The following is a 21,606-nucleotide window of genomic DNA, read 5'->3' as shown; positions in this document are numbered from 1 at the left end:
TGAGGGTTGACGGGACACAGGCACAGGCTGTCCGGGGAAGCTGTGGCTGCTGCCTTCCTGGCAGTGTTCAAGGCCAGGTTGGACGGGAGCTTGGAGCAGCCAAGTCTGGAGCGGCGTCCCTGCCGTGTGCGGGCTTTGGGCTGGGTCACCCGCACCCCTGACACGCCCCGCCCTCTCCCGCCTCCCGCCCGTTTTGTCCCCTGCCGCCGCCCGTAGTCCGCGTGACGCAACGCGCCCTCCCATTGGCCGGTTCAATAGTCGCGGGCTACTTGAACGGCGAGAGCGGCGCCGCGGCGCGAGACTTGGCGGCCGCCGGCACGAGCTGTGCCCATCCCCCTCCGGCGGCCCCGGCCCCGCTGCCCTCCCCTCCGGCCCCGCTGCCCTCCCCTCCGGCCCCGCTGCCCTCCCCTCCGGCCCCGCTGCCCTCCCCTCCGGCCCCGCTGCCCTCCCCTCCGGCCCCGCTGCCCTCCCCTCCGGCCCCGCTCTCTTCCCTCCGGCCCCGCTGCCCTCCCCTCCGGCCGCCCCCGTCTTCGGCACCACCCGCAGCCGCGACCATGCTGGCGGAGCAGGAGAACCAGGAGAACGTTCCCCCGGGGAGCAAAGCGCAGCCTCCCGCCGGCACCCGCGTGGCGCTGGGGCTGCTGCGGGGCGCCCAGCAGCGTCCCGGGCTCTCGCTGCAGGTGAGGCGGTGCGGAGCGCGGGGGGGCTGCGGGAGGCTGTAGGGGAGGGAGGCGCCATCTTGGAGTGGCGGGAGCTGTCAGCGGCGGCTGTCAGCGGCGGGGCCGGGCTGGGCTCTCGGCGGGGCCGGGCTGGGCTCTCGGCGGAGCTGACGGGCGGCTCTCCCACAGGCGGCGCGGGGAGGCGGTGAGGGCCATGGCGCGGCGGCGGGGCGGCCGGTCGGCGGGCAGCAGCCCTTCACTATCCATGTGGACGAACCGGACGGGGAGCAGCAGCAGCGGCGGCGGCGGCGGGGCAGCCCGGCCACCCAGAAGGAGGAGGCGGCGGCGCTGGGGCTGCGCGCCGCGGTCTGCGCCTTGGGGGTGCGGCGGCCCTTAGCCCCCCTGGACAACGCCATGGAGCTGAGCTTCGGTACGTGACACACTCACACAGACCTCCCGGGTGCTCTGGCAGCTCCCAACACCCCAGGGTCCTGCTGGTACCCCCCCAGCCCGCGGGGAGGGGTGCCCCGGGCTCCTGGTGCACTCTCTGGGCACCCGTGTCTGCAGGACCCTTCCCACAGGAAGCCCGGAGCTGAGCAGGGCTGTACAGCGTTGTTTCCTACCGAAGGATTTCTAGAGCAAACTGGAGGAGGACTGAAGATCCTGAAACTCTTGGGAGTGCAGACTAGTTTGACTAGTCTTGGAAGATTCCTTTTCTGTTGGTTTATTTTATAGAATCACAGAATAGTTTGGGTGTGAAGGGACATTAAGGATCATCCAGTTCCAACCTCCCTGCATGGGCAGGGGCACTTCCCACCAGACCAGGTTGCTCCATGACCCTTTGAACCTGTCCTCAAACACTTCTAGGGAGGGGGCATCCACTCCCCAGCCTCCCTGGGTGGCCAGATTCTTGCCACCCTCACACTGAATTACTTATTCCTCGTATCTATACCTATTTTCTTTCAGTTTAAAGCCATTATCCCTTGTCCTGTTTCTATATGCCCTTTGTAAAAGCTCCTCCACCGTTTTGAGTCTGCTACTTCAGTAGCAGTACAACAATTTTTCTATAATTACTCTATTCACTGCACATTGTAGGTAACTTGATGCTTTGATGCTTAACTATTGGGATCTCATGAGAAAAACAAGACCACAGCAAAAAGCATCCCTTAAAGCCTTACCTTTTGCTACCACTGTAAGATTAGAGGGATTATTATTCACTCAGGTGGATTCTGAGACTTTTCACCCAGGTACTGCTTTACTGGTGCAAGCATTTTGAGCTCTTCCCAGTATGTAAGGAAATGGGAGCTCTGAGATCCATCTTATGTAAAACCTGCATGAATATGTGAGGGTGGATTTCATCAAGGTCTACTTCTGCAGTCCACAAAAGATTGTATCTTAGGAAAAATTTCTGAACTGAAAGACTGGTCAAGCACCGAAACAGGCTGCCCAGGGAACTGGTAGAGGCACAGTGCCTGGGGTGTTAAAAAAATGTGTAGGCTTTGAGACATGGTTTAGTGGGCATAGTGAATTTGGGTTGATGGCTGGACTTGATGATCTTGGAGATCTTTTCCAACCTTAATGATTCTAAAAAGCTCTGCTACTCCAGCACTGTTTTAAGATGCAGTCGCTAAGCTTACAGGATTTACTTCTATGTAGCAGAGTAACACAAACTGCACTGAGCACTACATAAGTGCAAAAGAGGTCTTTTCCCCATTATTCCTAGGGGGGAGAAGACATAGGGAAATGGCAAGCCTCCTTATTGCAGTAACGTTCCCTAGAGGCCCTTTCACTCCCAGTCTAGTTGAGTGACTTCTATGAATTCCTAGGAGGCAAAAGACCCGACAGTCCCAGAGAGCCTCCATCAACATGATAGAGATTTGGATAGTTCTCTGTGCTGTAAGGAAGCCATCTGGCTGGGTTTGTTTTACTATGGCTATTATCTCCTGCTTAGATTCTCCAAGTATTATGGACATTTCAATAACCTCGGAAGCAGAAGAGAAACCAAACGTGAATAACGTCCCAGACTATATCGGCGATATCCATCAGTACCTTAGGGAAATGGAGGTGAGCTGCTGCCTTTTGTCTTGTTTGCATACAGCTTATCTGGGAAACATCTTGGGCTGAGAAAGCCATATAAACATTAGTTACTACAATCACTGAAACTTGCTAGAAATGGAGTAATAATATGCTGTGAACACAAGACTTTTTTTTGTGGTAAAGTTGATTGTGCTGTGCACTGAACAAAAGCTGGAAAGCAAGATTATGGAAATATAGTTTCTAGATACCAGATTTACTATTGTTTACTTCTGACCTGTTTAAACTGTTTAAAATTTAAATTTGGGTTTAAGTATCTGCTTTCTGACTGAGACTTAGCCCAAACTCAGTCTTATCTGTCATCTAAACCTACAGGTGAAATGCAAGCCTAAAATAGGTTACATGAAGAAGCAACCTGATATCACAAACAACATGCGGGCTATTCTTGTGGACTGGCTGGTGGAAGTTGGAGAAGAATACAAATTACAGAATGAAACTCTGCACTTAGCTGTAAATTACATCGACAGGTTTCTTTCGTCAATGTCTGTTTTGAGAGGAAAACTTCAGCTTGTGGGCACTGCAGCTATGCTGCTTGCATCGTAAGTGAAATTGTTCCATTTAAAATTCCATCTGCTGGTCTCATACAGATGAAAATCTTGTAGTTATCACATTTCTGTTGCCTTCAGATTGACTCCAGAAGGCTTCACACTGGAAGAAAAATCAGGACTTATCCCCCTAAAAGCTTGGTAGTTTGTATGAAACTACAGGCAAGGTTCTAGGTTGCCTTTGTAGATTGACCTTATGTGAGGACTCGTTATTTCTAGCTCTAGTAGCAAAGGGTTTCTAAATAGTATTTGAGGGAATATGCACGAGGGATATGGAAGAAAGTTGTTTGTACCAGTTATTAGTTTGGTGGGTTCTTCTGGAATTTTCATAACTGACTCCCAAGTAGCTTAGTGTTAAAAGATCAGGCTATTGTAGCTTGACAAATACATATTATTCTGAGTCAAGAGCTACTAAACCAAGTGCACCAATCTTGTTTAATAAGAGTGCCCAGCTATTTGTCATGTCAAAATATAAATTAGCATGCTGGCTTTCATTAAATCTTCCTGGTTATAGGGTTCTACTCTATAGTAGAGTTCTACTCCACTACTCAGTAATTTGCTCATAACAATTTCTCCTGGCAGAAAGTTTGAAGAAATCTACCCCCCTGAAGTTGCAGAGTTTGTCTACATCACAGATGACACCTATACCAAGAAGCAGGTTTTAAGGATGGAGCACTTAATTTTGAAGGTTTTGTCGTTTGACTTGGCAGCTCCAACAATCAACCAGTTTCTCACTCAGTATTTCCTACATCAGCAGCCAAATGCTAAAGTGGAGAGCTTATCAATGGTAAGTAGGAATTACTAGCTTAGCCTGTGTAACTTAAGTATCTCTAAGTATTAGAAGAAGTGCTGTTGAAAAAGCATGCACTGGGAACACTGACAGTACCTAACAGCAGATGCTAAGCAAGAAAGTGGAAACTAGTAAAAGTTGTCCCTCTGACTGGTTACAGGATTGGAAACGTAAATTCAGGTTCTATTGCAGCTGTTAAATTCTCTTCTACTTTATTTTGGATGCAGATGATTTTAATTCTGTTGTTTCCCTTGCAGTACCTTGGGGAGCTGAGTCTAATTGATGCTGATCCTTACCTGAAATACTTGCCATCAGTTATAGCTGCTGCAGCATTTCATCTAGCAGACTATACAATCACTGGACAAAGTTGGGTATGTAGCACTAAAACTTGAGCCTTCCTGTACCTTTATGCATGTTTAATGTGTTCATAAGCAGTGCTGGATTCTTGGACTGCAGGAATCACAGCCCCTCTACGCTCATGTACTGATGCACTCTGTTCTGGTGATCCTTCTCAAAGCTGTAAGCAGCTTCCTTGTGATGAGGAAAGGGCAGCAGGAAAACCTAGGCTTTCTGGAAGCAAGGAATGCTTGTTTAGAGTATGGTAGTTTTCAGGATAAGTGGAAATCTATGTGAATTGCTGGAGTCTGAGCATTATTAAACTATTTTGTGCTTAAGAAAATGAGCCTACTGGAACAGAGTTTCAGCATGAAGCTAAAAGCTCCACCTGTGTAAGTGAACAGTAATGTTAAAATGTTCTTCTTTTTTCCCACAGCCTGAAGCCCTGTGCAAAGTAACAGGCTATACCCTTGAAGATATCAAGCCTTGCCTCATGGACCTACACAAGACCTACCTCAAAGCAGCACAGCACACACAACAGTCCATCAGGGAAAAGTACAAGAGTACGAAGTGAGTATCTGTAGAGATGCATGGTAAGCTTGCACCTTGTGCCTGACTGTCCTAGCACAGAACTGCTTGAGGGGGTGGGGTGTATCTTGAGTCTTCGGTCAGACCCAGCTAACCACATCTACCATATAAATGAGATGGTGGTAAGACTCCTCAGGTTTGTGCACAATGTTTTGTTGAGCAATACTTTGCAGACAGGAGATGGTACCTGGTATTCCTAAAAATCTGTGTTGGCATTGCAGCTGGCAAGCCCAAAAATGTTTCCTGCTGGCTGTGCCTTGTGAGAAATGTGCTTCACTACAGGATATATGCTTTTCTTCATGTCAGAGCACTTGAGCAAGATGACATCCTGAATCTTTTTTTCCCCTCTACAGGTACCATGGAGTATCGCTTATTGACCCACCAGAGACACTAAACTTATTGCAATAATCAAGAGACTGACCTTTTAAAAGATGTATATTACAAGAGAATGATGTACAGTTTTAAACATGGTTCAAAATCCTAGAAGTAATCACTCAGAAAATTAATACAGGTTTTGATGAGCTTAATTATCAAGTTAGTTTTATGTGGTTTAAATGTAAATCTTTTGTATATGCAATCTTATAATATTTAGCTGGGTTTTTATAAAAATGTTCTCTTCAAGCACAGAATTAACCATGCAGACCAAATTAAGTCTGAGACTGCTTATCTAATTATAGACTAAACATTAATGTTAGCAATGCATTATTATAGTAGGGCTTCTACTCCTTCCAAGTGTAATGGCTTGGACCCCACAGCAGTATTTGTAGTGTTTTCATACTGTCTAGTTTAGACTGAGACTTAGTATAGATCCAGAATGTGGCTTAAGGGCTCTAATACTGGAAGCAGCTACATTCCTATGAGAACACCTGGCTGGAACTGACTGTTCTGAGGCTCTTGGGGATCTTCCGGTGTATAGGGAACCCTGATTGCTCTGTCATGTATTGCTAGGTCTCCTTTGGGTGACAGGTTGAAGGGACAGCACAACTAAAAGGTAACAGTTCTTAATTCTCTCCTGATATGAAGAAAACTATCTTGCTGTAGGTATTTTCTAGTCAAAGTGTAAATCTAGCTACTAATTTAAACCCATGGACTTTGCTCTGATGTGTTAGCTGTCCCAAAAGCTCATCAATACCTACTAAAATCTAGTCATCAGTCTGCTTGTGTACCTCCTCAGGGGCAGTGGAGGGATTAAGCTGCAGGAGGGTGAACTACTGCTCTGTGCCCTTGAGAGGAGGATAGGTCTTGTGGGTGGGCCACATGCAGAATGGTATGGATTATGTACATCCCTCTTGCTTGGAAAGGATTCCTCTGCAGCACACAGCACAGACATAGACGGACTTCTCTTTTTCCTTAGTTTTAGAACATAAAACAGGCAAACCAACACATAATCAGCATTAGATCAAGTGGAATGTTTACACTCAAGCAGTGCACATGGAGTGATGCTGCCCCATACTTGCTGTTCTTTGCATGTAAAGCAGTGAGTGTGTAGAAGTGGGTTTTATGAAGCCATTTCCAGGTTGGCTAATAAACAGTTTTTACATCTCATGTTAGTGGTCTTGCCAATGCCTTCATGTCACCAAGGAGTAGCACTAACATTTTAAAGTGGCACTCATGCACAGGGCAGCCCTTGCCAAAAAGCTCTGGACAACTTGTGTCACTTCACTTTGAAGCTGATCATGTCAGATTATCTGAACACTCAGCAAATAACAGTGAATTAACAGATGTTGAAACAGCTGCTATGGTGTGAGCTATTTAGAATACATTTTTTTCAAAGAAAATTATTAGGCTTCTGTCAGGATGATAATCTTTCTAGTGGTACAACTCACATGTCTTGACTCGGTAACTTAAACTTGCTCTGCTGCATGAGCCCTCCATGATATGACTCAGTTACAGAAACAATGGAGTCAAGGTAAGTGTGCAGCAGAGGCTGAAGCTTTTTGTTTTGGTGGGGGTGTTGTGGTTTGTTGGTTTTTTTTTGGCTTTACAAGATGCACTTTTACACATGTTCTCATGTTTAATGAACAATGTTTCATTGGTCAGCCACATTCTCTGATAGTTTTATTTGGCTTAATTTCAGTAGGTTGCCACTGAAAAGCTAAAATTAGTTGTGAAAAACTGCAGTGTCAGGTTTGCTGCTTGGTACTGGAATACTGAAACCTTGGAGGACACAGATCTGTTGTAGTTGAGCCATTTTGTGACCATGGAAGGGCAAGCTTTGCTTGGCTAGGAGTGATCTGGGGTTTTACATTAAATTCTAAACCTGATTTTAAGAATGCAGTATCTGCTACAGCAACTTCTTTCCTGTTCTTTTGTCATGCAATTCTGATGTCACATGTTAAATAGTCCTGCTTGGCTCTTGTAAATATGTGCATGTTTCCAGTTGGACTTGGTTCTCCAACAAAGCAGCTAGGTGAGGTATTTTGGAAACCTTCTTGTCTCTTTCCTTTGCCCAAATCTAAACTCAGAACACAATTCTCTAAATACAGTTCAAGGAGAATTCCTGTCTATTGCATGGGTTATTTAATTAAACTTGTAAAGAAACATCCTTGAAGTATGAGTTGCTGCTCTCTGAAGTTTTGCTGTTTTAATACAGTAAGTATGGGCATTTCTGTTCATTTTTATACAAAGTGCAAGGTAAGATGTGGACTGACACCATTTACCCCTATGAAGAACACTTCAAGGCATGGCAATAGCTACCTTAATTAAAAGGAGCTTTTCCTGGCATTACACTTGAGCTGCCATTTCTACAACCCACTCTCTCTGACTCTACACAGCTCACTTCAGTAAGGCCAAAATCTTTTTTAGGAAAACTGCATTTTACCTCTGCAATTCAAGATGTAGAACTTGACTTAGTTCAAGCTGAACTAATGTGTTTCTGCTGCAGCTGGATGGTAAGAATTGAATTTCACTTACATGAAAAATGTTTTCATTTAAAGTTGTGTACAAGAGTTTATAAAATATACATAGAAGCAGGACCAGATATGGGGTGGGAGGAAAAAGTTATCTATAAAAATAAGTTCAGTAAAGACAAACCAAGTGATGTATTGTACAGCATTTCTGAAGAGGGATGATGGCTTTAGTAAGCAGCTCTCTTCTTTCTTCTCCTTTTGTTAAATGCTTTCTTGCTAGTACTCTCTTGTTTTGAGTTGGTCTGTGTTCTGTGAACAAACAGCATTTGTATCAGAGAAATGTAGGGAATATTTTATTTAAAAAAACCAGAGGTTGATCATCCAGAACAGGGCAACCATCCACCATGGTTTCTGGATGGATGTGCATTACACACAGCAATGAGGGTCCCCAGGGATAGGGCAGGGGCACAGCAATAACTTTCACTTCTTGGAGATAAAATTTAAGATTAGCTGTAGTGGGGCATATAGAATATCTGCAGCATCTGTGAAGGAGCATCTGATTTAAATCTACTTTTATGCCATTGCTGCTTTCAGAGCAATGAAGATAAATCAAATACTTTTCACTGTTATGGAAAGCTGCAGGTCAGCCACACTGCTGAATGTCCTCCTAGGGAGTAAGCCTAGATTTAAACTTATTTCTTCTGCCCTGCATCAACTGAGACTTGTTGGCCTAATTGAAATCCTGTGCTTCCTGAAAATATTCCTTACAAACTTCTTCTGCCTCTTAATTCCACATGGTGGTTACCTTGTTTTCTTTGGTAGTTCCTGTGGCTCCAGAATGACAACTTCTTCCTCTTCGCTGTCAGACAGTACAATAGGCTCATCTACAAAAACCATGAAGTGGCCATGAGCTTTGTACAATCAACTTCTTTAAACCAAGAACCCCAGCATTTTTAAAGACACATTCAGAGTGGTCACTGTGTAATGTGGAGCCCTCCACACACTAGAGAAACCAAGTCGTCTTTTGAAGAAAACAAGTGACCAGGTGAAGTCAAAGTAACAAAAGGGGGGAACAAGTAACAAACTCGGGGTGAAACGGCTACGGAGGTTCTCCTCTCTTGTCAAGGACCTCTTCCACATTTTAATTCTAGACTGTTAATACAGTGATAATAGTCAGCATACATGATATTAAGATAAAGTAACCCTTACCCTTCTCAGTTTCTGTCAATGTACTTGTGTCCTCAGCTTCCATTTTCTGACATTTCAAAGAAGGAGTTTCACTTTCACCCTCCTCTTCCACTGCTTCTTCTTTCTCAGATTCTTCAAGATCTCCCCAAGAGTTCTCTATTCCTTCCCCAATTTGGGCTGTGCCAGGAGTGTGCAATATTGGTTTTGCAAAACTGAAGTAGTTAAGAAAAATCTTGTGCATTTGCTGGTTAACTCTTTGTATTCTGAGATCAAACCAGTTATTTTATAGGCTGCATCTTTTCTCCTCAGGGGCAAGCATCCTTATGGGGAGAGAGTACTTCTCCAGTTACTGTAACAATCAGCCACTTCAGACCTCAGTTTTGCACTTTACATTAGGAATTAAGTTACCTAAAAGCCATGAGAACCAAAACCAGTATGAAGTTTATGTTTCCACTGAAGGCTACAGGCTACCTAAGCTGTGAGGAATCCTGGGAGTGTGCTTAGCTTCTAGTGGTTCTAATGCAAAGCCCAGTCTTCCCCTGAACAATACAACAGAAAAGATACACTTCTGAAGGAGGGTCAGCTTTAGTGATGATTTCTTCTGCTTGTTCTTCCACATTGTTAGTGTCCACAGCAGCACTTTCCATTTTGAAGGCTGTGATCTTTTGATTCGGTATAGATTCTGCAAAGCCAAACTTCCCACCTTCTTTCCTAGTTATTGAGCAACAGAACAATATCAGGATGTTTCACACTTAAAAATGCTTTCTCTCCTCAGGTTCAGATAGTCAAGTACTTGCAATTTAAAAACAAATAAAAGTGAAAACCATTTGCTCTTTAAATTACAGGTTGATACTGCTTTTTAGTTTGCTTCTTCAAAGTACCCATTTCTCTTCCTTCCCAAAACACTCACCTAACTTTCTGGTCGTTTTCCAAGGCTTTTTGAATGAGTTCTGTTATTTCTGCAACCTTAACAGCTGTTATTTTACTGCATCTCAGAACCTGTTTGTTATATATCAAACAACATTTTATGAGCATGAAAGCAAGACATTTAAAACTAGAACTGAAGAATTTCTTAGGAGTCACAGACACTTAAAATATTGCATCTTAGTGTGAGGGACATGTTGGAGGTCTTTTCCAACCTTAATGACTGTGTGACTGGTTAAGCTAGGAGTTGATGCAAAAGCTTCATGCAATAGCCTCTGGCTATGCTAAAATGCAGTCTGAATTAATTTACAGACTCCCTCAGACAAATCACAGGGGAAAAAAAAAGATGAATATCCGACCAAGCAATATGACTTCTCTTCTTTCTCTACATCTCATCTCTAGAGCATGATACAAAGTACTGTGGTCTTCCACTAGAACTAAAACCAAGTACTCTTTCCAATTAATCAGACAGGTAATTGATTCCTTAGCTTCCAAATGTCAAGGGTATTTCAGTATCAAGATTTGAGCACAGGAATTAGTTTACATACAAGAGCATGAGTGGCCAAAGCAAAGGTTTACCTGATCCTTTACAAGCATAATCCCTCCACTGGACTGGATGGTGCAAATTTCCTGGTGTTTATTCATGGCAATGACGAGGACTCCATCCATTACAGATTCCTCTCGTTCACTTGGATCCACTAATAGATAGGTCCTGGAATCAAGTTTTTAAATACAAGGCAACAGTAGAAGTATAAAATTAGTGACTACCCTTAAAACAATTAAGCAAAAGGAACTGGTTTACATATTAGTAATTACAAATATACTCCCCCAAAAAGTTTTCTACATCAGCTGTGGAAAGCTGCCAGTTAGCTACAGTGTGCAGAACACATAAATATCTCCCCATGGCATCTCACTTCAGATAAAATGTTTTAAGAAATCTACTTGCCAATATTGATGTTCTTAGGACTCTTTAGTATCTAAAATTCTGCAGAACTGACAAAAAGCTTTTTCTGTCAAAAAGACTGAAAATTCTTACCCTTGCTGGAAGAAGGCAAAACTGACACAAACAGGCATATGGTGGATGCTCAAGGGGACAGGATCACGTTCCTCAGGAGTGTACTTGGAAAAGAATTGTCCCAGAAGACAGTTATTTATGAAATACATTAAATTTTAAAGTTATAGACTGTACAAAGATATATAAAGAAATAATTAAAAGAAAGGCTAACAAATGTTTAGTCATCTAACTAGTATAAAAATTAGTTTTACTCTTCTTGTGCAATTTTTCCTGTTTATGAGGGGAAGTGTAGCATATTCCTCAGCCTCAGGCTCGATTTGGTCGCAGTAGAACACCTCTCTTACCATTAATATTCTCTTGTGCTGAAGCTGATTAAATCCTGTGCTTAGCAGACTCCCTGTTACCCTTTCCCATCCCGAACAGGAACACATCTGCCCCAACCCTCAGGCCTCCCCCTGGAGCTGCTCTGCTGGCACATCTCCTCCTCCCTGGGGCCCCGAGCTGTCCCAGCAGTGCTGTGGCACAACTCACCACAGTCACCTCGTCCCCCTGCACAGACACCTCGGGCCTGCGGAAGTGGCAGAGCGCGGCGATGCCCGCCATGCCGGCGGCGTCGGTGATGTTGCCATCGTGGTTCAGCAGGTGCAGGTCCAGACGGATTTGCCAAACCTGAGGAGCAAACACACATCACCTAACTGCCTGGCAACTGCCTGTGTAACATGGGTATGTTTTTCAAAGCATTTTTTTATTTTGAAGAAAAAAAAACAAAAAGCAACATTCTGCAGGTCTGTCCTTAAGGGGATGACAGATCTCAGTATATCCCAAGACACCAGTGTGCTGCATTGAATTATGACAAAATACATGACACTAAAGTACAATACAAGCTTTATTCTGCAGAGAAATATCCAAGCGTGCAGGGCTCAGGCTCAAACTACTTCAGAAAGCCTATGCAGATATGGGAATTAAAAATACTTGTAAAGTCCCATGTGTGAATCCTTACATTAACCTAAAATGAGACTTTCTGGTTTTCAAAACTAGACAAAGACCACCTTATAAGCAGACTACATGTAACTTTTAGTTTGAAACCACTCAAAATTAGTACATTTTCATACCTTTTCACCAGCAACAATGCAAAGAGACTCTGTATCTATACATTTGGAATTTCTCAGGCATCGTTCTATCAGTCTGTTCAGTTTCACCAGTAACTCGGATTGTCTGTTAAAACAAAATCACCACTGGATATGATTACACTACATACTTAGGTGTATCGAAACAGTGGCTCTTACATTGTCCTTGTTTAGTCTTTTCAAGAAAGCCACATACCTGCCAGGCTCAAACCCAGGTGCAGCCATGGGTGAGAGCTCCAGATTGAAGAAGAGGATCCCTTCAGTGGGCCGGTTCGGCTTGGGGGTAACAAGCTCACATGAGACTTGTGCAAGAACCCTGCAATGGTAACAAGCATCTGAGTCATGGAATTTAGCAGGGAAAAATTCCAATTGCTAGAAACAAAACAGGTACTTTTAAAAATCACATGTTTAGGCTTTTACTTTGTATTTCTCACTCCTCACAGTTTCTCATTCAATCCCTATCACACATATTTCAAATCTGATCAACAGCTGAGAGATCCAGATGTAGAAGGGACAATTTTCTCCTGTCTTTCCAGATTAAAGTAGAATCAAACACACAAGAAGATATATACCTAAATGTTTATTTGTGAAGGAACAGAAAGGGTAATGTGAAATCAGTCACTAAGGGCATGAAAAATTACATTAATTTTGTATCTTATATACTATTTGTAACCTACAACCAACACGGAAACCCCCTCTCCTCCTGCCTCTTTCCCATCCCACTTCTCTATGATCCCATTCTTGAACTGCCGAGACTTTTAGGCTTCGGTCCCTAAAATCCGTGACCTTACTGTGATCTCAGGGGACCTCCGGACGCCTGACAGCCAACGCTGTGCAGTCCCTTGGGAACGTCTCTTTAAAGCCAGAGGCACTGCGGCCTCAGGCGCCCCCAGTCAGCGCCTCCGCTCCCCCCCGCACCCACCTGGTCTTGCCCAGCTCCACGATGCAGCAGCCGTAGTCGGCGCCGAAGGAGATGCGCACGTTCCGGTAGTCATAGCACTGCCGCCCGTCCAGGCGCTGCGGGCCCACAGGCAGGCAGACAGGCAGACAGGCAGACAGACAGACAGACAGACAGACAGACAGACAGACAGACAGACAGAGGTTAACGCGCCATGCCAGGGCAGAGGGGGCAGGGAGAGCTCTGGCCTACCGCCAGGCAGCAGCCGGGCAAAGCCGCGCTACCCCTCGCTCCCCGAGACGGGACGGAGGGGGAAGGGGAGGCAGGGGAGGGCAGGGCAGGCCGTTCTCGCACCTTCCTCTCCTCGATGGCCTTCAGCAGAAAGCGCCGTTCGCAGTTGGAGAGCGGCGGGGCCTTCATCTTGGGCTGCAAGGCGCTGACAGCAGCCGACGCGCGGCGATTGCATCATCAGCAGGCAACGGGTGTTGCAGTGCGCAGGGGTGCAGCTGCTGCTCTGCTCCCGCTCCCGCCTCTCGGCAGCGTCTGGGGCTGCTGCTCCCGGCATGGGGGGAGCCACGGGCCCCGCACCCCAGAACAGGGGGCACGGGCACACCGGCACACCGGCACACGGGCACAGCGACCGCTCGGAGCTCCCCTGCACAGAGCGCCGCCTCGGACGGGGCCGTTGCCGAAGAGAGAGAGGCCGCTTGGGCTGGGGGCACTGAGGCCGTCGTGAGGTAAACTGTCTGGAGTTCAACAGAAAAGCGACCAAAAAAAAAAAAAAAAAAAAAAGGCGTCCTGGACTGTTTGAGTGGCTAGGGCCGTTGTAGTGCCCAGTCTTCAAGATGTCGGTGTTCAAGCTCCTGCAGCACCTAGAAAACAGCCAGGCTGATACTGAGGGCAAGGCATGAACAACATGCAGCAGAAGCTTCAGATGCGCCAGAGAATCATCCTTGCCTGTTCTCAAATCTGTCAGAGCACCCTTTCCTCGGGTTCTGAAGCCTTGCCTGTAAGTAAAGGCCTTTACAAGCATTTTTTTACTTAGTTGGAGTCGAAACAAGATAAATTTTTATATCTTCCCACCAATGTTAAACAGAATAAGATAGAGAAGCTGTATAAGCAGGGGAAAATGTCTTTGTGGAACGTTTCATAGGAAAGTTGGTGGAATGTGGCACCTTAGTATGTCCTTTTGTCAGTTTACAGTAAGACAATAATACTCACTGAAATAACACACACTGAGTGTAAGGCGTAATACACACTGAAAATACTACTTTTTTTTGCACAGAACTGTCAGCAAATCATCAAAAGACTATCTTAAAGCAACTTAAAATAAATTCTGATGTTTGATCATCTTTCATAGACTAGATTTCTGAGGAAATGCCAAAATTTTCTTACTATTTCCACCCATACTTGGGCTTCACATAATCTCCTGGGTTTTATTATTCCTGAGAAAGAAGTTTTTTGCACCAGAGTCCCACCAAAAGTTCTGATCCTGTAAACAGTGCTTCTGCTTCTCAGTGCTTTGCAATACTTTTGGGGAAGTAGGAAATATTCACAAGGCTGGATTATTGGCAAGCAACAAACTTGAGGGAAAACAAATTCCACAGTTTCTTGGGGTCTTTTGTTGCTACTGCCTGTTTCTCTCTGTAGTCTTCTGAAGAGGTACTGAAATGGCCAGTGCTGCCACACAGTATTGATGAAGATATCAAAATTAAATTTCCTTCTTCAAGGAAAGGTAAATTATCATTTCTCCAGATGGCTTTAAATAATTTATTTAGCATTACTATGAAGTATTATTTGAGAGGTCCAATAAGGATAGAAGATTTGGACACCCAGTATGTAGTTACCTCCTTAGCTCAAAGTTGCTGTAATGCTATACTTGTATTAAGAATTTGGGAGGATTTAGGAGTCAAATTCTGTGAATTGTTTTTTTTAATAGTTTCTACTGGAATTAACACATTTTCTATGGCCCTGACAAAACTTGCAATATATGCTTATGTTCAAGCTTCTGTTCTGATGCTTATAAATCCATGGAGGCACTGGGGGTGTTACTTAAGATGAATGATGTCAGCAAGCAGACAGATGGTACCAAAAAAGCAGTAGGTGTTTGGTGTTTGGTTTGGTGCTTGTTTGTTTGTTTTTAAAGTTGTCACCATTCCAAGTGTGTGTGTGTGTGGGTGAGCCACAGCTGAGGTCGTGCTTCTCAGTAACCTCTCTGTTGAGTCTGGGGGCTCACACACTGAGCATCTCCAAAAGTGGGTGCAGGAGCCAGCAAGTCATGCCACATCTAACTCTGGGGTGTCTCTCAGCTCTAAGGGCAGTGGCTCTTGTCTCCTGGCAAATATTTAGCAATACAGTAATGACAAAAGGCATCTGTTATTTTTAAAGTATGTTTTTTCATTGCAGATCCCTCAAAATTATTTAGTTCACCAAAATCTGAGTCAAGCAGCCAAAAATGTGAGTAACTTCTCCCATGGCAACATCTAACAATTACTTTTGCTCCTGTCTGAGGGGATAGTTCTGAAAGGTCTTTAGGAGAGAGATACCTTCTGCTGCCAAGGAAGGTTCAGTTCACAAGAAGTCATTCAAACCACTGACTGGAAATAGCTGCAACAAAATGAAGGTACACAAGGAAGTGGCATTTAGCATAAGGCAGTCTGTGGTTCCCCTTGAAAATGTGCTCATCCTGTTGCATCTGAATGCCAAAAACCAGTCTGTTTTTTTGTCTGGTAATGAATCAGGATACATGGCAGTATTCACACTGTGAATACAATACTTATATAGTTCAGGATTTAGGGGTTTTTGTAAGTTTTTGTGTAGAAATTTTCATTGATGTGTTCTTATGAGGAATAAATATTATTTTAACCATATAACTCCTGAAACAAGAGACTTGGGTTTTGTTGTAGCCTGATGGTGGATCTTGAAAAGAACTCACAGCCCCCTACTTGCAATTCTTCCTTCTATTCTGGAAAGATTAGCGTGACAAAAAGCTGTCAATATGGACAAGAAAACTAGGTTAACCCTTAACAATACTTCACCTGAATAACAGGTAAATACATGTTCTTTCTGGAGCAGAGGCTGCAGGGAACACTCCTTTAAGTAAACAGAACCATCATTTGCATCAGGATGTAATTTGCTGCTGTGTTCCTGGACCCTATTCTGATGGAAGTGTTGGGTTATTGAGGTGGTGGTGTGGGCTGTGTAAAGTCTGCCATCAAAGCACTCGGTTTTTCAAGGTTGTGATGAACAGTGGCTTGGAAGATCATGATCACAGAATGTTAAGGGCTGGAAGGGACCTTTGGAGATGATCTAGTCCAGCCCCCTGCTAAAGCACCCAGAGCAGGTGGCAGAGGATTGCATCCAAGCACATTTTGAGTATCTTGGGAGAAGGAGACTCCACAGCCTCTCTGAGCAGCCTGTTCCTGCTTTTGCTTCAAGGTAAATAAGTTTTTTCATCATATTCGGATGGAGCTTCCTATCTTCCAGCTTGTGCCCTTTGCCCCTTGTCCTGTTACTGGGCACTGTTGTGAAGAGTCTGGCCCCATCCTCCTAACACTCACCCATCAGATAAATAAGCAATATAAATAATGCAAATATACATAAGCATTGATAAGATCCCCTCTCAGTTTTCTCCAGGCTAAATTGACCCAGGTCTCTCATCCTTTCCTCATAAGAGAGATGTTGCAGTCCCCTCATCTTTGCAGTCTTCTGCTGGACTCTTTCCAGTAGCTTCTTTTCTTTCTCACATTGGGGATCCCAGAACTGGACAATCTACTCCAGATGTGGCCTCACTAGGGCAGAGTAGAGGGGAAGGATGACCTCCTTCAACCTGCTGGCCACACTTTTTTTAACCTCAGGAGAGCACATTGCTGGCTCATAGTTAACTTACCACTGGGACTCCTAGGTCCTCTCTGCAAAGCTGCTTTCCCAGCAGGTCAGCCCCTAACATGCACTGGTGCTTTCAGTTATTCCTCCCTCAGTGCAGGACCCTGCCCTTGCCTTTGTTTCCTTCACTGTGTCCCTCTCTGCCCCACTCCCCAGCCTGTCCAGGTCTTGCTGAGTGGCTGCACAGCTCTGCTGTGGGAGCCACGCCTCCCAGTTTTTTCTGACATCATCAGTCTTGCAGCATGTTTTAGGAACTTATTGAAAGGCTGAAGAGAAAGTAAGTTGATACAGGCTTTTTTTGGTTTTGCCTTGAGACATATCTTCAAACTAAAATTTTGTGGGCCTGATTCTGCTCTTATGGCTACTGGTGTTTCAGGTGAGAACAGCTGTGGAGAGTGCAGACATAGGAGAGTACTTCTATCCTGGCACCTTTAGAATAATTTTTGGGATCTCCATCAGTGAATATGTAAACCAAGGAGGCAGTTTTCAGTGACACCAAGGCCCTTCAGCAAAGCAAAGAGAGAAAGAACAGAGCAGTGCAAAGTCAGTAGCTTGTGACTTGAAACCTGGGTTCAGTTACCAGTCACCAGTAGTGACCTTGGGAAAACCACTGAGTCTCATCTTACCTTTATTCTCCATTTGAAAATGTAGATAATGGTGTTTGTGTATCTCGAGACTCTCACGGGGCTGTCCCTTGATGAGAAAGAGGTCTTGTTACAGCATCTCAGAAGTATTTGAGGATAATAAATGCAAAGACATCCTTGTGATGTGTCTTAGGCTAAAGAAAATTTCATAGAAACCTGCACCTCCTCTGATGAAAATAAAATATTTTTATAGTGAGATGAATTCAGCTGTCTGGTGCTGTAACTGGTATGAATGCTCTTAGCTCCTATTAACCTTTTCACATTGGACTGATGTCCCAAGAGAAATTAGAAATCTGACAGAGCACTGGTGGGTAATGGGCTGTGGATTATAAATAATGAATCACTTACAGGAAGTTTTCTTTGTGGGAACACAAGCCAATAGTTAGTCTCCAAAGCAAGTTTCAAAGTACTTTTAAAAAATTTAAAAAACACCATTCTGCTTCATGATCTTAGGCTGTCCTTTAGAAGCTCCCTGATTCTGGCAAATGCAGCATGGAAAAAATTTATAAACTTTGTCAGTATTAAAATCTGAACCCTCTACCCTGCCTGTAAACCAGGATAACACTCCCCTCTTCTCCCTTATTTTAATAGCATTTCTGCTTAGTGTTTGCCTTGTACCTTCCACCAGAGGTGGGAGTGCAGCACATTAGTACTAACAGCTCAACAACTGTCCTTGTGTCAGAGCAGAGGGAAACGAGGTGCTGAGGAACTGCCATCCACTGGCACCCAGTCTGGAACAGAACTGACTGCTTCCCTATCAGTATTAATCAAAGGATGAACTTGGAATTACTTTTTTTTCTTCTTTTTTTTCTTTTTTCTTTTTTCTCCTCCTCCCTTGCCTTTGCTTCTGAGTTGTGGTTCATCAGTTTTGACTGGTTCACTTCCAAAGAGGCATTAAAGTGTGAAAAAGCATTTAAGGTTGATCATCAGTTACAGTTTCATAAGGAAACTAACTGTATGCTCTGTGAAATTTCATAAGCCTGAAAATATCCCTTGGTAAGCCTGATGCACGTCAGTGCCTCTCCAATAGGCTCTTTAAATATTTTGCAATGGCATTTTTTAAATAAGAGACAATATTTTAACTGTCCTTGGCCTTTCTGTATCATTGAAAAGGGCTCTGATGTGATTACTGTGTTCTGCCTCTGTTGGAGAAATTGAAGGATCTTTCCCTTTTCAGCAGCCTTCAGATAGATAGCTGAAGAAAACTTCCCTTTAATATAGGCCTTTCTTGGTTTTCTCTTCTGTGGTGCACTTAGAGGTAACTGGTCATATAATAGCCCAGAAATCGTGGTAGCAAAATGATGTATGGTGCTTTTGGCAGGAGATGAAGACACCTGCTGGAAGACTGTCTTGATACAGCAAACTATCCATCTTTCTATTTATTTTTTAAAAATTGAAGTGACTGTTCTTTCTGTGATCTCACAGCAGTGACTGCCAGAGGGCCTGCTTTTAAAATTAACTCCTTCTGTGCTAACTTTTCATCCTTTAACACTTTTACATTGCTTTTAGAAAAACATGCAGATGCATTTCAGTGCTACAACCAGACTTTAAAAACGTAAGGGCCATTTTCAACCCTGTATTAGAAATACCGTGTCAAGTTAATTATTTCACACAGCTGATGATTCCTGTATGCAGCCTTTGCCTCCCTACCATAATGATGCCTTTGTATCACTGTGGTGTGGTGGCAGATTTTGACTTCATACTGTGGTCCGTGCTCAAGGAAAAATTTCTTGCTTATTAATTTTAAATGAACATGCTGAGATCTACTGAATTTCATAGAGAAGTGAGAAGGTTTGCTGAGATCATTCTTTGGGTAACGTGTGCATACTAGTTTTCACCTATGGAACGTGCAATCCTGCCTGCAGGCTCTTGAACATCAGCCAAGAGGTGAAGGTTATACTAAGGTTTGGGATTTATGTTTTTTTTTAAAAAGGAAAAAAGTATTTAACCGAACAATATCAACAGAACAGTATTCAACAGAACAATAACTTTAAGAATGAAAGGTGGCTTTCGGGCACTACTTTGAGAGGCAATAAAAATTGTATTTTCCCAAAAGTGGAGAAGTGTTTGATAACGGAAGATCAGTTCCCATTATAATCTTCCTTTCTTCTCTTCTGTCATCTCCTCTGCAAGAAGATGCTGTGAAGACAAATAGTTTCACTTGTGTTTTTTTTAAGGAAAAAAAAAGCCAATAGATACATTGGCACTAGCCAATGTATCTCCAGAGAAAAAAAATTTATTTTAGAGCATATTCCCAAACGGTTGCAATCCCATTTTTGTGAGGAAGTGCAAGGGTGCTACTGTACTTTATGGTTTAATACATGTGATCAGTGCTACCCCAGGATTTCACTCTCTGTGGACAATACCCGTGTCTTGAAGTGGACTGGGACTGGCAGGACCCTGTTTGCAAAGTTGCAATGTGTGCTAGAGCTGAATACATCATTAAGGCACTGCCACTCTGCTTCTCATGGTATTTTATTGCTTTTTGTTGTTGCAGGTGTTTTCAGCTCTGTGTTACAGCAGGACTGGAAGTGAACTGTGCCAGCAGCAGCACTGGGAAGCAGATGGTTACTTACGAGTAGGATACTGCTAAGGTATGAAGATACAAAGAGCAGGGAGTGGCTTGGAAGACTGCTTTTCACCTCGTGTTTTTTTCTTGTGAATAAGTGTGTGATAATTTGGCTTCATTTAAAAAAGAGAGAAAGGTAAAGTGACTATACTAAATCTAGAAGACTTATTTGAGGCTGGTGGGTGAACTAGAGCTGCTCTCAGGTTAACTACTTGCCTTTGGTGACCATTAAGGCCTTGTCTCTGATGCTTATGAGTTGCCACCTGTAGCTGTTTTAGGCCGATGTAAGCTGTTTGCACTAATGGCAGTCAGCACAGTGTGAGTTTCCTTCCAGTTATATGGTTTCAGAATTATTCTGAATTTGCTGCTGTAGTTATGCCTCTTCCCTTAGGGTTCAAATCAATGCAAACACTGAAATTTTGTAATAATCAGATTTTTTTTTTCCAAACAGCTGCTCTTGCCAAATGGGACTGGCAAATCTTTCATATGGCTTTACTCTTATCACTTCCCCCTTCCCCTCCAGGCATCCTTGCTTCATGAAGCCATGCAAATATTTGCTTGCTTACACAAATACTGATAACATTTTATATCGATTAGATTTTATTCCTCTCTCTTCATCTGTTGGCAAGAAGATCATTCTTTTCTCCTATGTTTAGCCTTTCCTTACTCTAGTGGTTTGTCTTGGATTGTGTATTTCAGACCTGCTCCAGAGCAGGAAAGTATTCTGTGTTCTCATGTCCAAGCTTCTTTTCTCTGTCCTTCATGGATCTGAGATCCAGAGGTTACTTTTAACTGACTAAACATTACCTTATGTAAGGCATGCATTAATTTAATTTCAAATTCACAATCTCCAACACAAAGTTTAAAGGGAAAAAATTGAATTAAAGATATCTGCTTGATAATTTCCTTAAATTTGAGTGTAGGGATACTAAGACACAGGAAACAAAAGTTGTAAAATGCAGAAAAATCCTTCCTCATAAATCAGAAGGTATGAGGAGAGGTGGAGAGAAAACAAGCTTTCCTTCCTGCCTCTTAATGTGCTACTGTGCACATGCACACTTGCACCATTTTCATGAAGCTTGCAGCAACTGTATCCACATCTCCTGCTTTAAGATGCTTCAGGAAGCCAGGAATTCCTAGTGTGTATTGCGGGGCTGGGAGCCAGGGGGAGCTTGATGCAGAGGAGGAGAGGACTGCTCTTTCTGAGGCAGTGCACTTGGATTCCAGGTGGTAAGATGCTAACAGCTAAATAATTTGTTAGATAATATAAACCTTTTTCCAAATTATTCAAGGGTTTGTTTTATTTGTGAAACCTGATACTTTTGTATCAGTGAAGGTAATGTACCAGTCTTTGTGCTTTTTTGCTGTTGCAGAGATTCTGTCAACATATTTCAGTGACAAGGCCTTTTTAGTTTCTAGATACCTTATTAATTGTTCATGTGACACTGATAAAGCCTTGTTTTTTTTAAACCTGCATGTTACCCAATAACTCATC

The 21,606-nt window shown here is 43.6% G+C and overlaps 2 protein-coding genes across 3 annotated transcripts; one reads left to right on the top strand and one right to left on the bottom strand.

The window, feature by feature from the left end:
• Positions 1 to 460: 460 nt before the first annotated feature.
• On the top strand, positions 461 to 5,742 carry CCNA2 (cyclin A2). The gene is made up of 8 exons (XM_030450721.1): positions 461 to 680; positions 849 to 1,089; positions 2,611 to 2,723; positions 3,069 to 3,292; positions 3,881 to 4,085; positions 4,346 to 4,459; positions 4,861 to 4,994; positions 5,366 to 5,742. Exons 1-8 carry the CDS (start codon positions 555 to 557, stop codon positions 5,418 to 5,420), a joined length of 1,212 nt encoding a protein of 403 aa, XP_030306581.1. The 5' UTR covers positions 461 to 554; the 3' UTR covers positions 5,421 to 5,742.
• A 1,396-nt stretch (positions 5,743 to 7,138) lies between these two features.
• EXOSC9 (exosome component 9) lies at positions 7,139 to 13,529 on the bottom strand. 2 transcript variants are annotated; one of them, XM_030450719.1, is made up of 12 exons: positions 13,368 to 13,529; positions 13,038 to 13,132; positions 12,312 to 12,431; positions 12,101 to 12,203; positions 11,520 to 11,657; positions 11,010 to 11,092; positions 10,553 to 10,685; positions 9,960 to 10,048; positions 9,614 to 9,760; positions 9,071 to 9,261; positions 8,667 to 8,745; positions 7,139 to 8,170 (listed from the first exon to the last, which is right to left on the bottom strand). In XM_030450719.1, the coding sequence occupies exons 1-12, from the start codon at positions 13,431 to 13,433 to the stop codon at positions 8,089 to 8,091; spliced, it is 1,326 nt and encodes a 441-aa protein (XP_030306579.1). In that variant the 5' UTR covers positions 13,434 to 13,529; the 3' UTR covers positions 7,139 to 8,088. The 2 variants fall into 2 exon arrangements, with proteins under 2 accessions (XP_030306579.1, XP_030306580.1); XM_030450720.1 differs by lacking the exon at positions 13,368 to 13,529 and adding an exon at positions 13,183 to 13,241 and having other exon boundaries at positions 13,038 to 13,146.
• Between the last annotated feature and the right edge of the window lie 8,077 nt (positions 13,530 to 21,606).

The sequence above is a fragment of the Calypte anna genome, chromosome 4B (assembly GCF_003957555.1).
Source record: "Calypte anna isolate BGI_N300 chromosome 4B, bCalAnn1_v1.p, whole genome shotgun sequence".
Classification (NCBI taxonomy): Eukaryota; Metazoa; Chordata; class Aves; order Apodiformes; family Trochilidae; genus Calypte; species Calypte anna.
This window is presented reverse-complemented; position numbering and strand designations above follow the sequence as displayed.

What these genes read in the sequence shown, in the direction of transcription:
- CCNA2 (XM_030450721.1), top strand. Translation starts at nt 555, where the DNA reads ATGCTGGCGGAGCAGGAGAACCAGGAGAACGTTCCCCCGGGGAGCAAA. An exon ending in CGCCATGGAGCTGAGCTTCG is followed by an intron (nt 1,090 to 2,610) that starts GTACGTGACACA and finishes TCTCCTGCTTAG; the next exon opens with ATTCTCCAAGTATTATGGAC. An exon ending in AGTACCTTAGGGAAATGGAG is followed by an intron (nt 2,724 to 3,068) that starts GTGAGCTGCTGC and finishes CTAAACCTACAG; the next exon opens with GTGAAATGCAAGCCTAAAAT.
- EXOSC9 (XM_030450719.1), bottom strand. Translation starts at nt 13,433, where the DNA reads ATGAAGGCCCCGCCGCTCTCCAACTGCGAACGGCGCTTTCTGCTGAAG. An exon ending in GCATTGTTGCTGGTGAAAAG is followed by an intron (nt 11,658 to 12,100) that starts GTATGAAAATGT and finishes TTTGCTCCTCAG; the next exon opens with GTTTGGCAAATCCGTCTGGA. An exon ending in TTTGCCTTCTTCCAGCAAGG is followed by an intron (nt 10,686 to 11,009) that starts GTAAGAATTTTC and finishes ACTTGATTCCAG; the next exon opens with GACCTATCTATTAGTGGATC.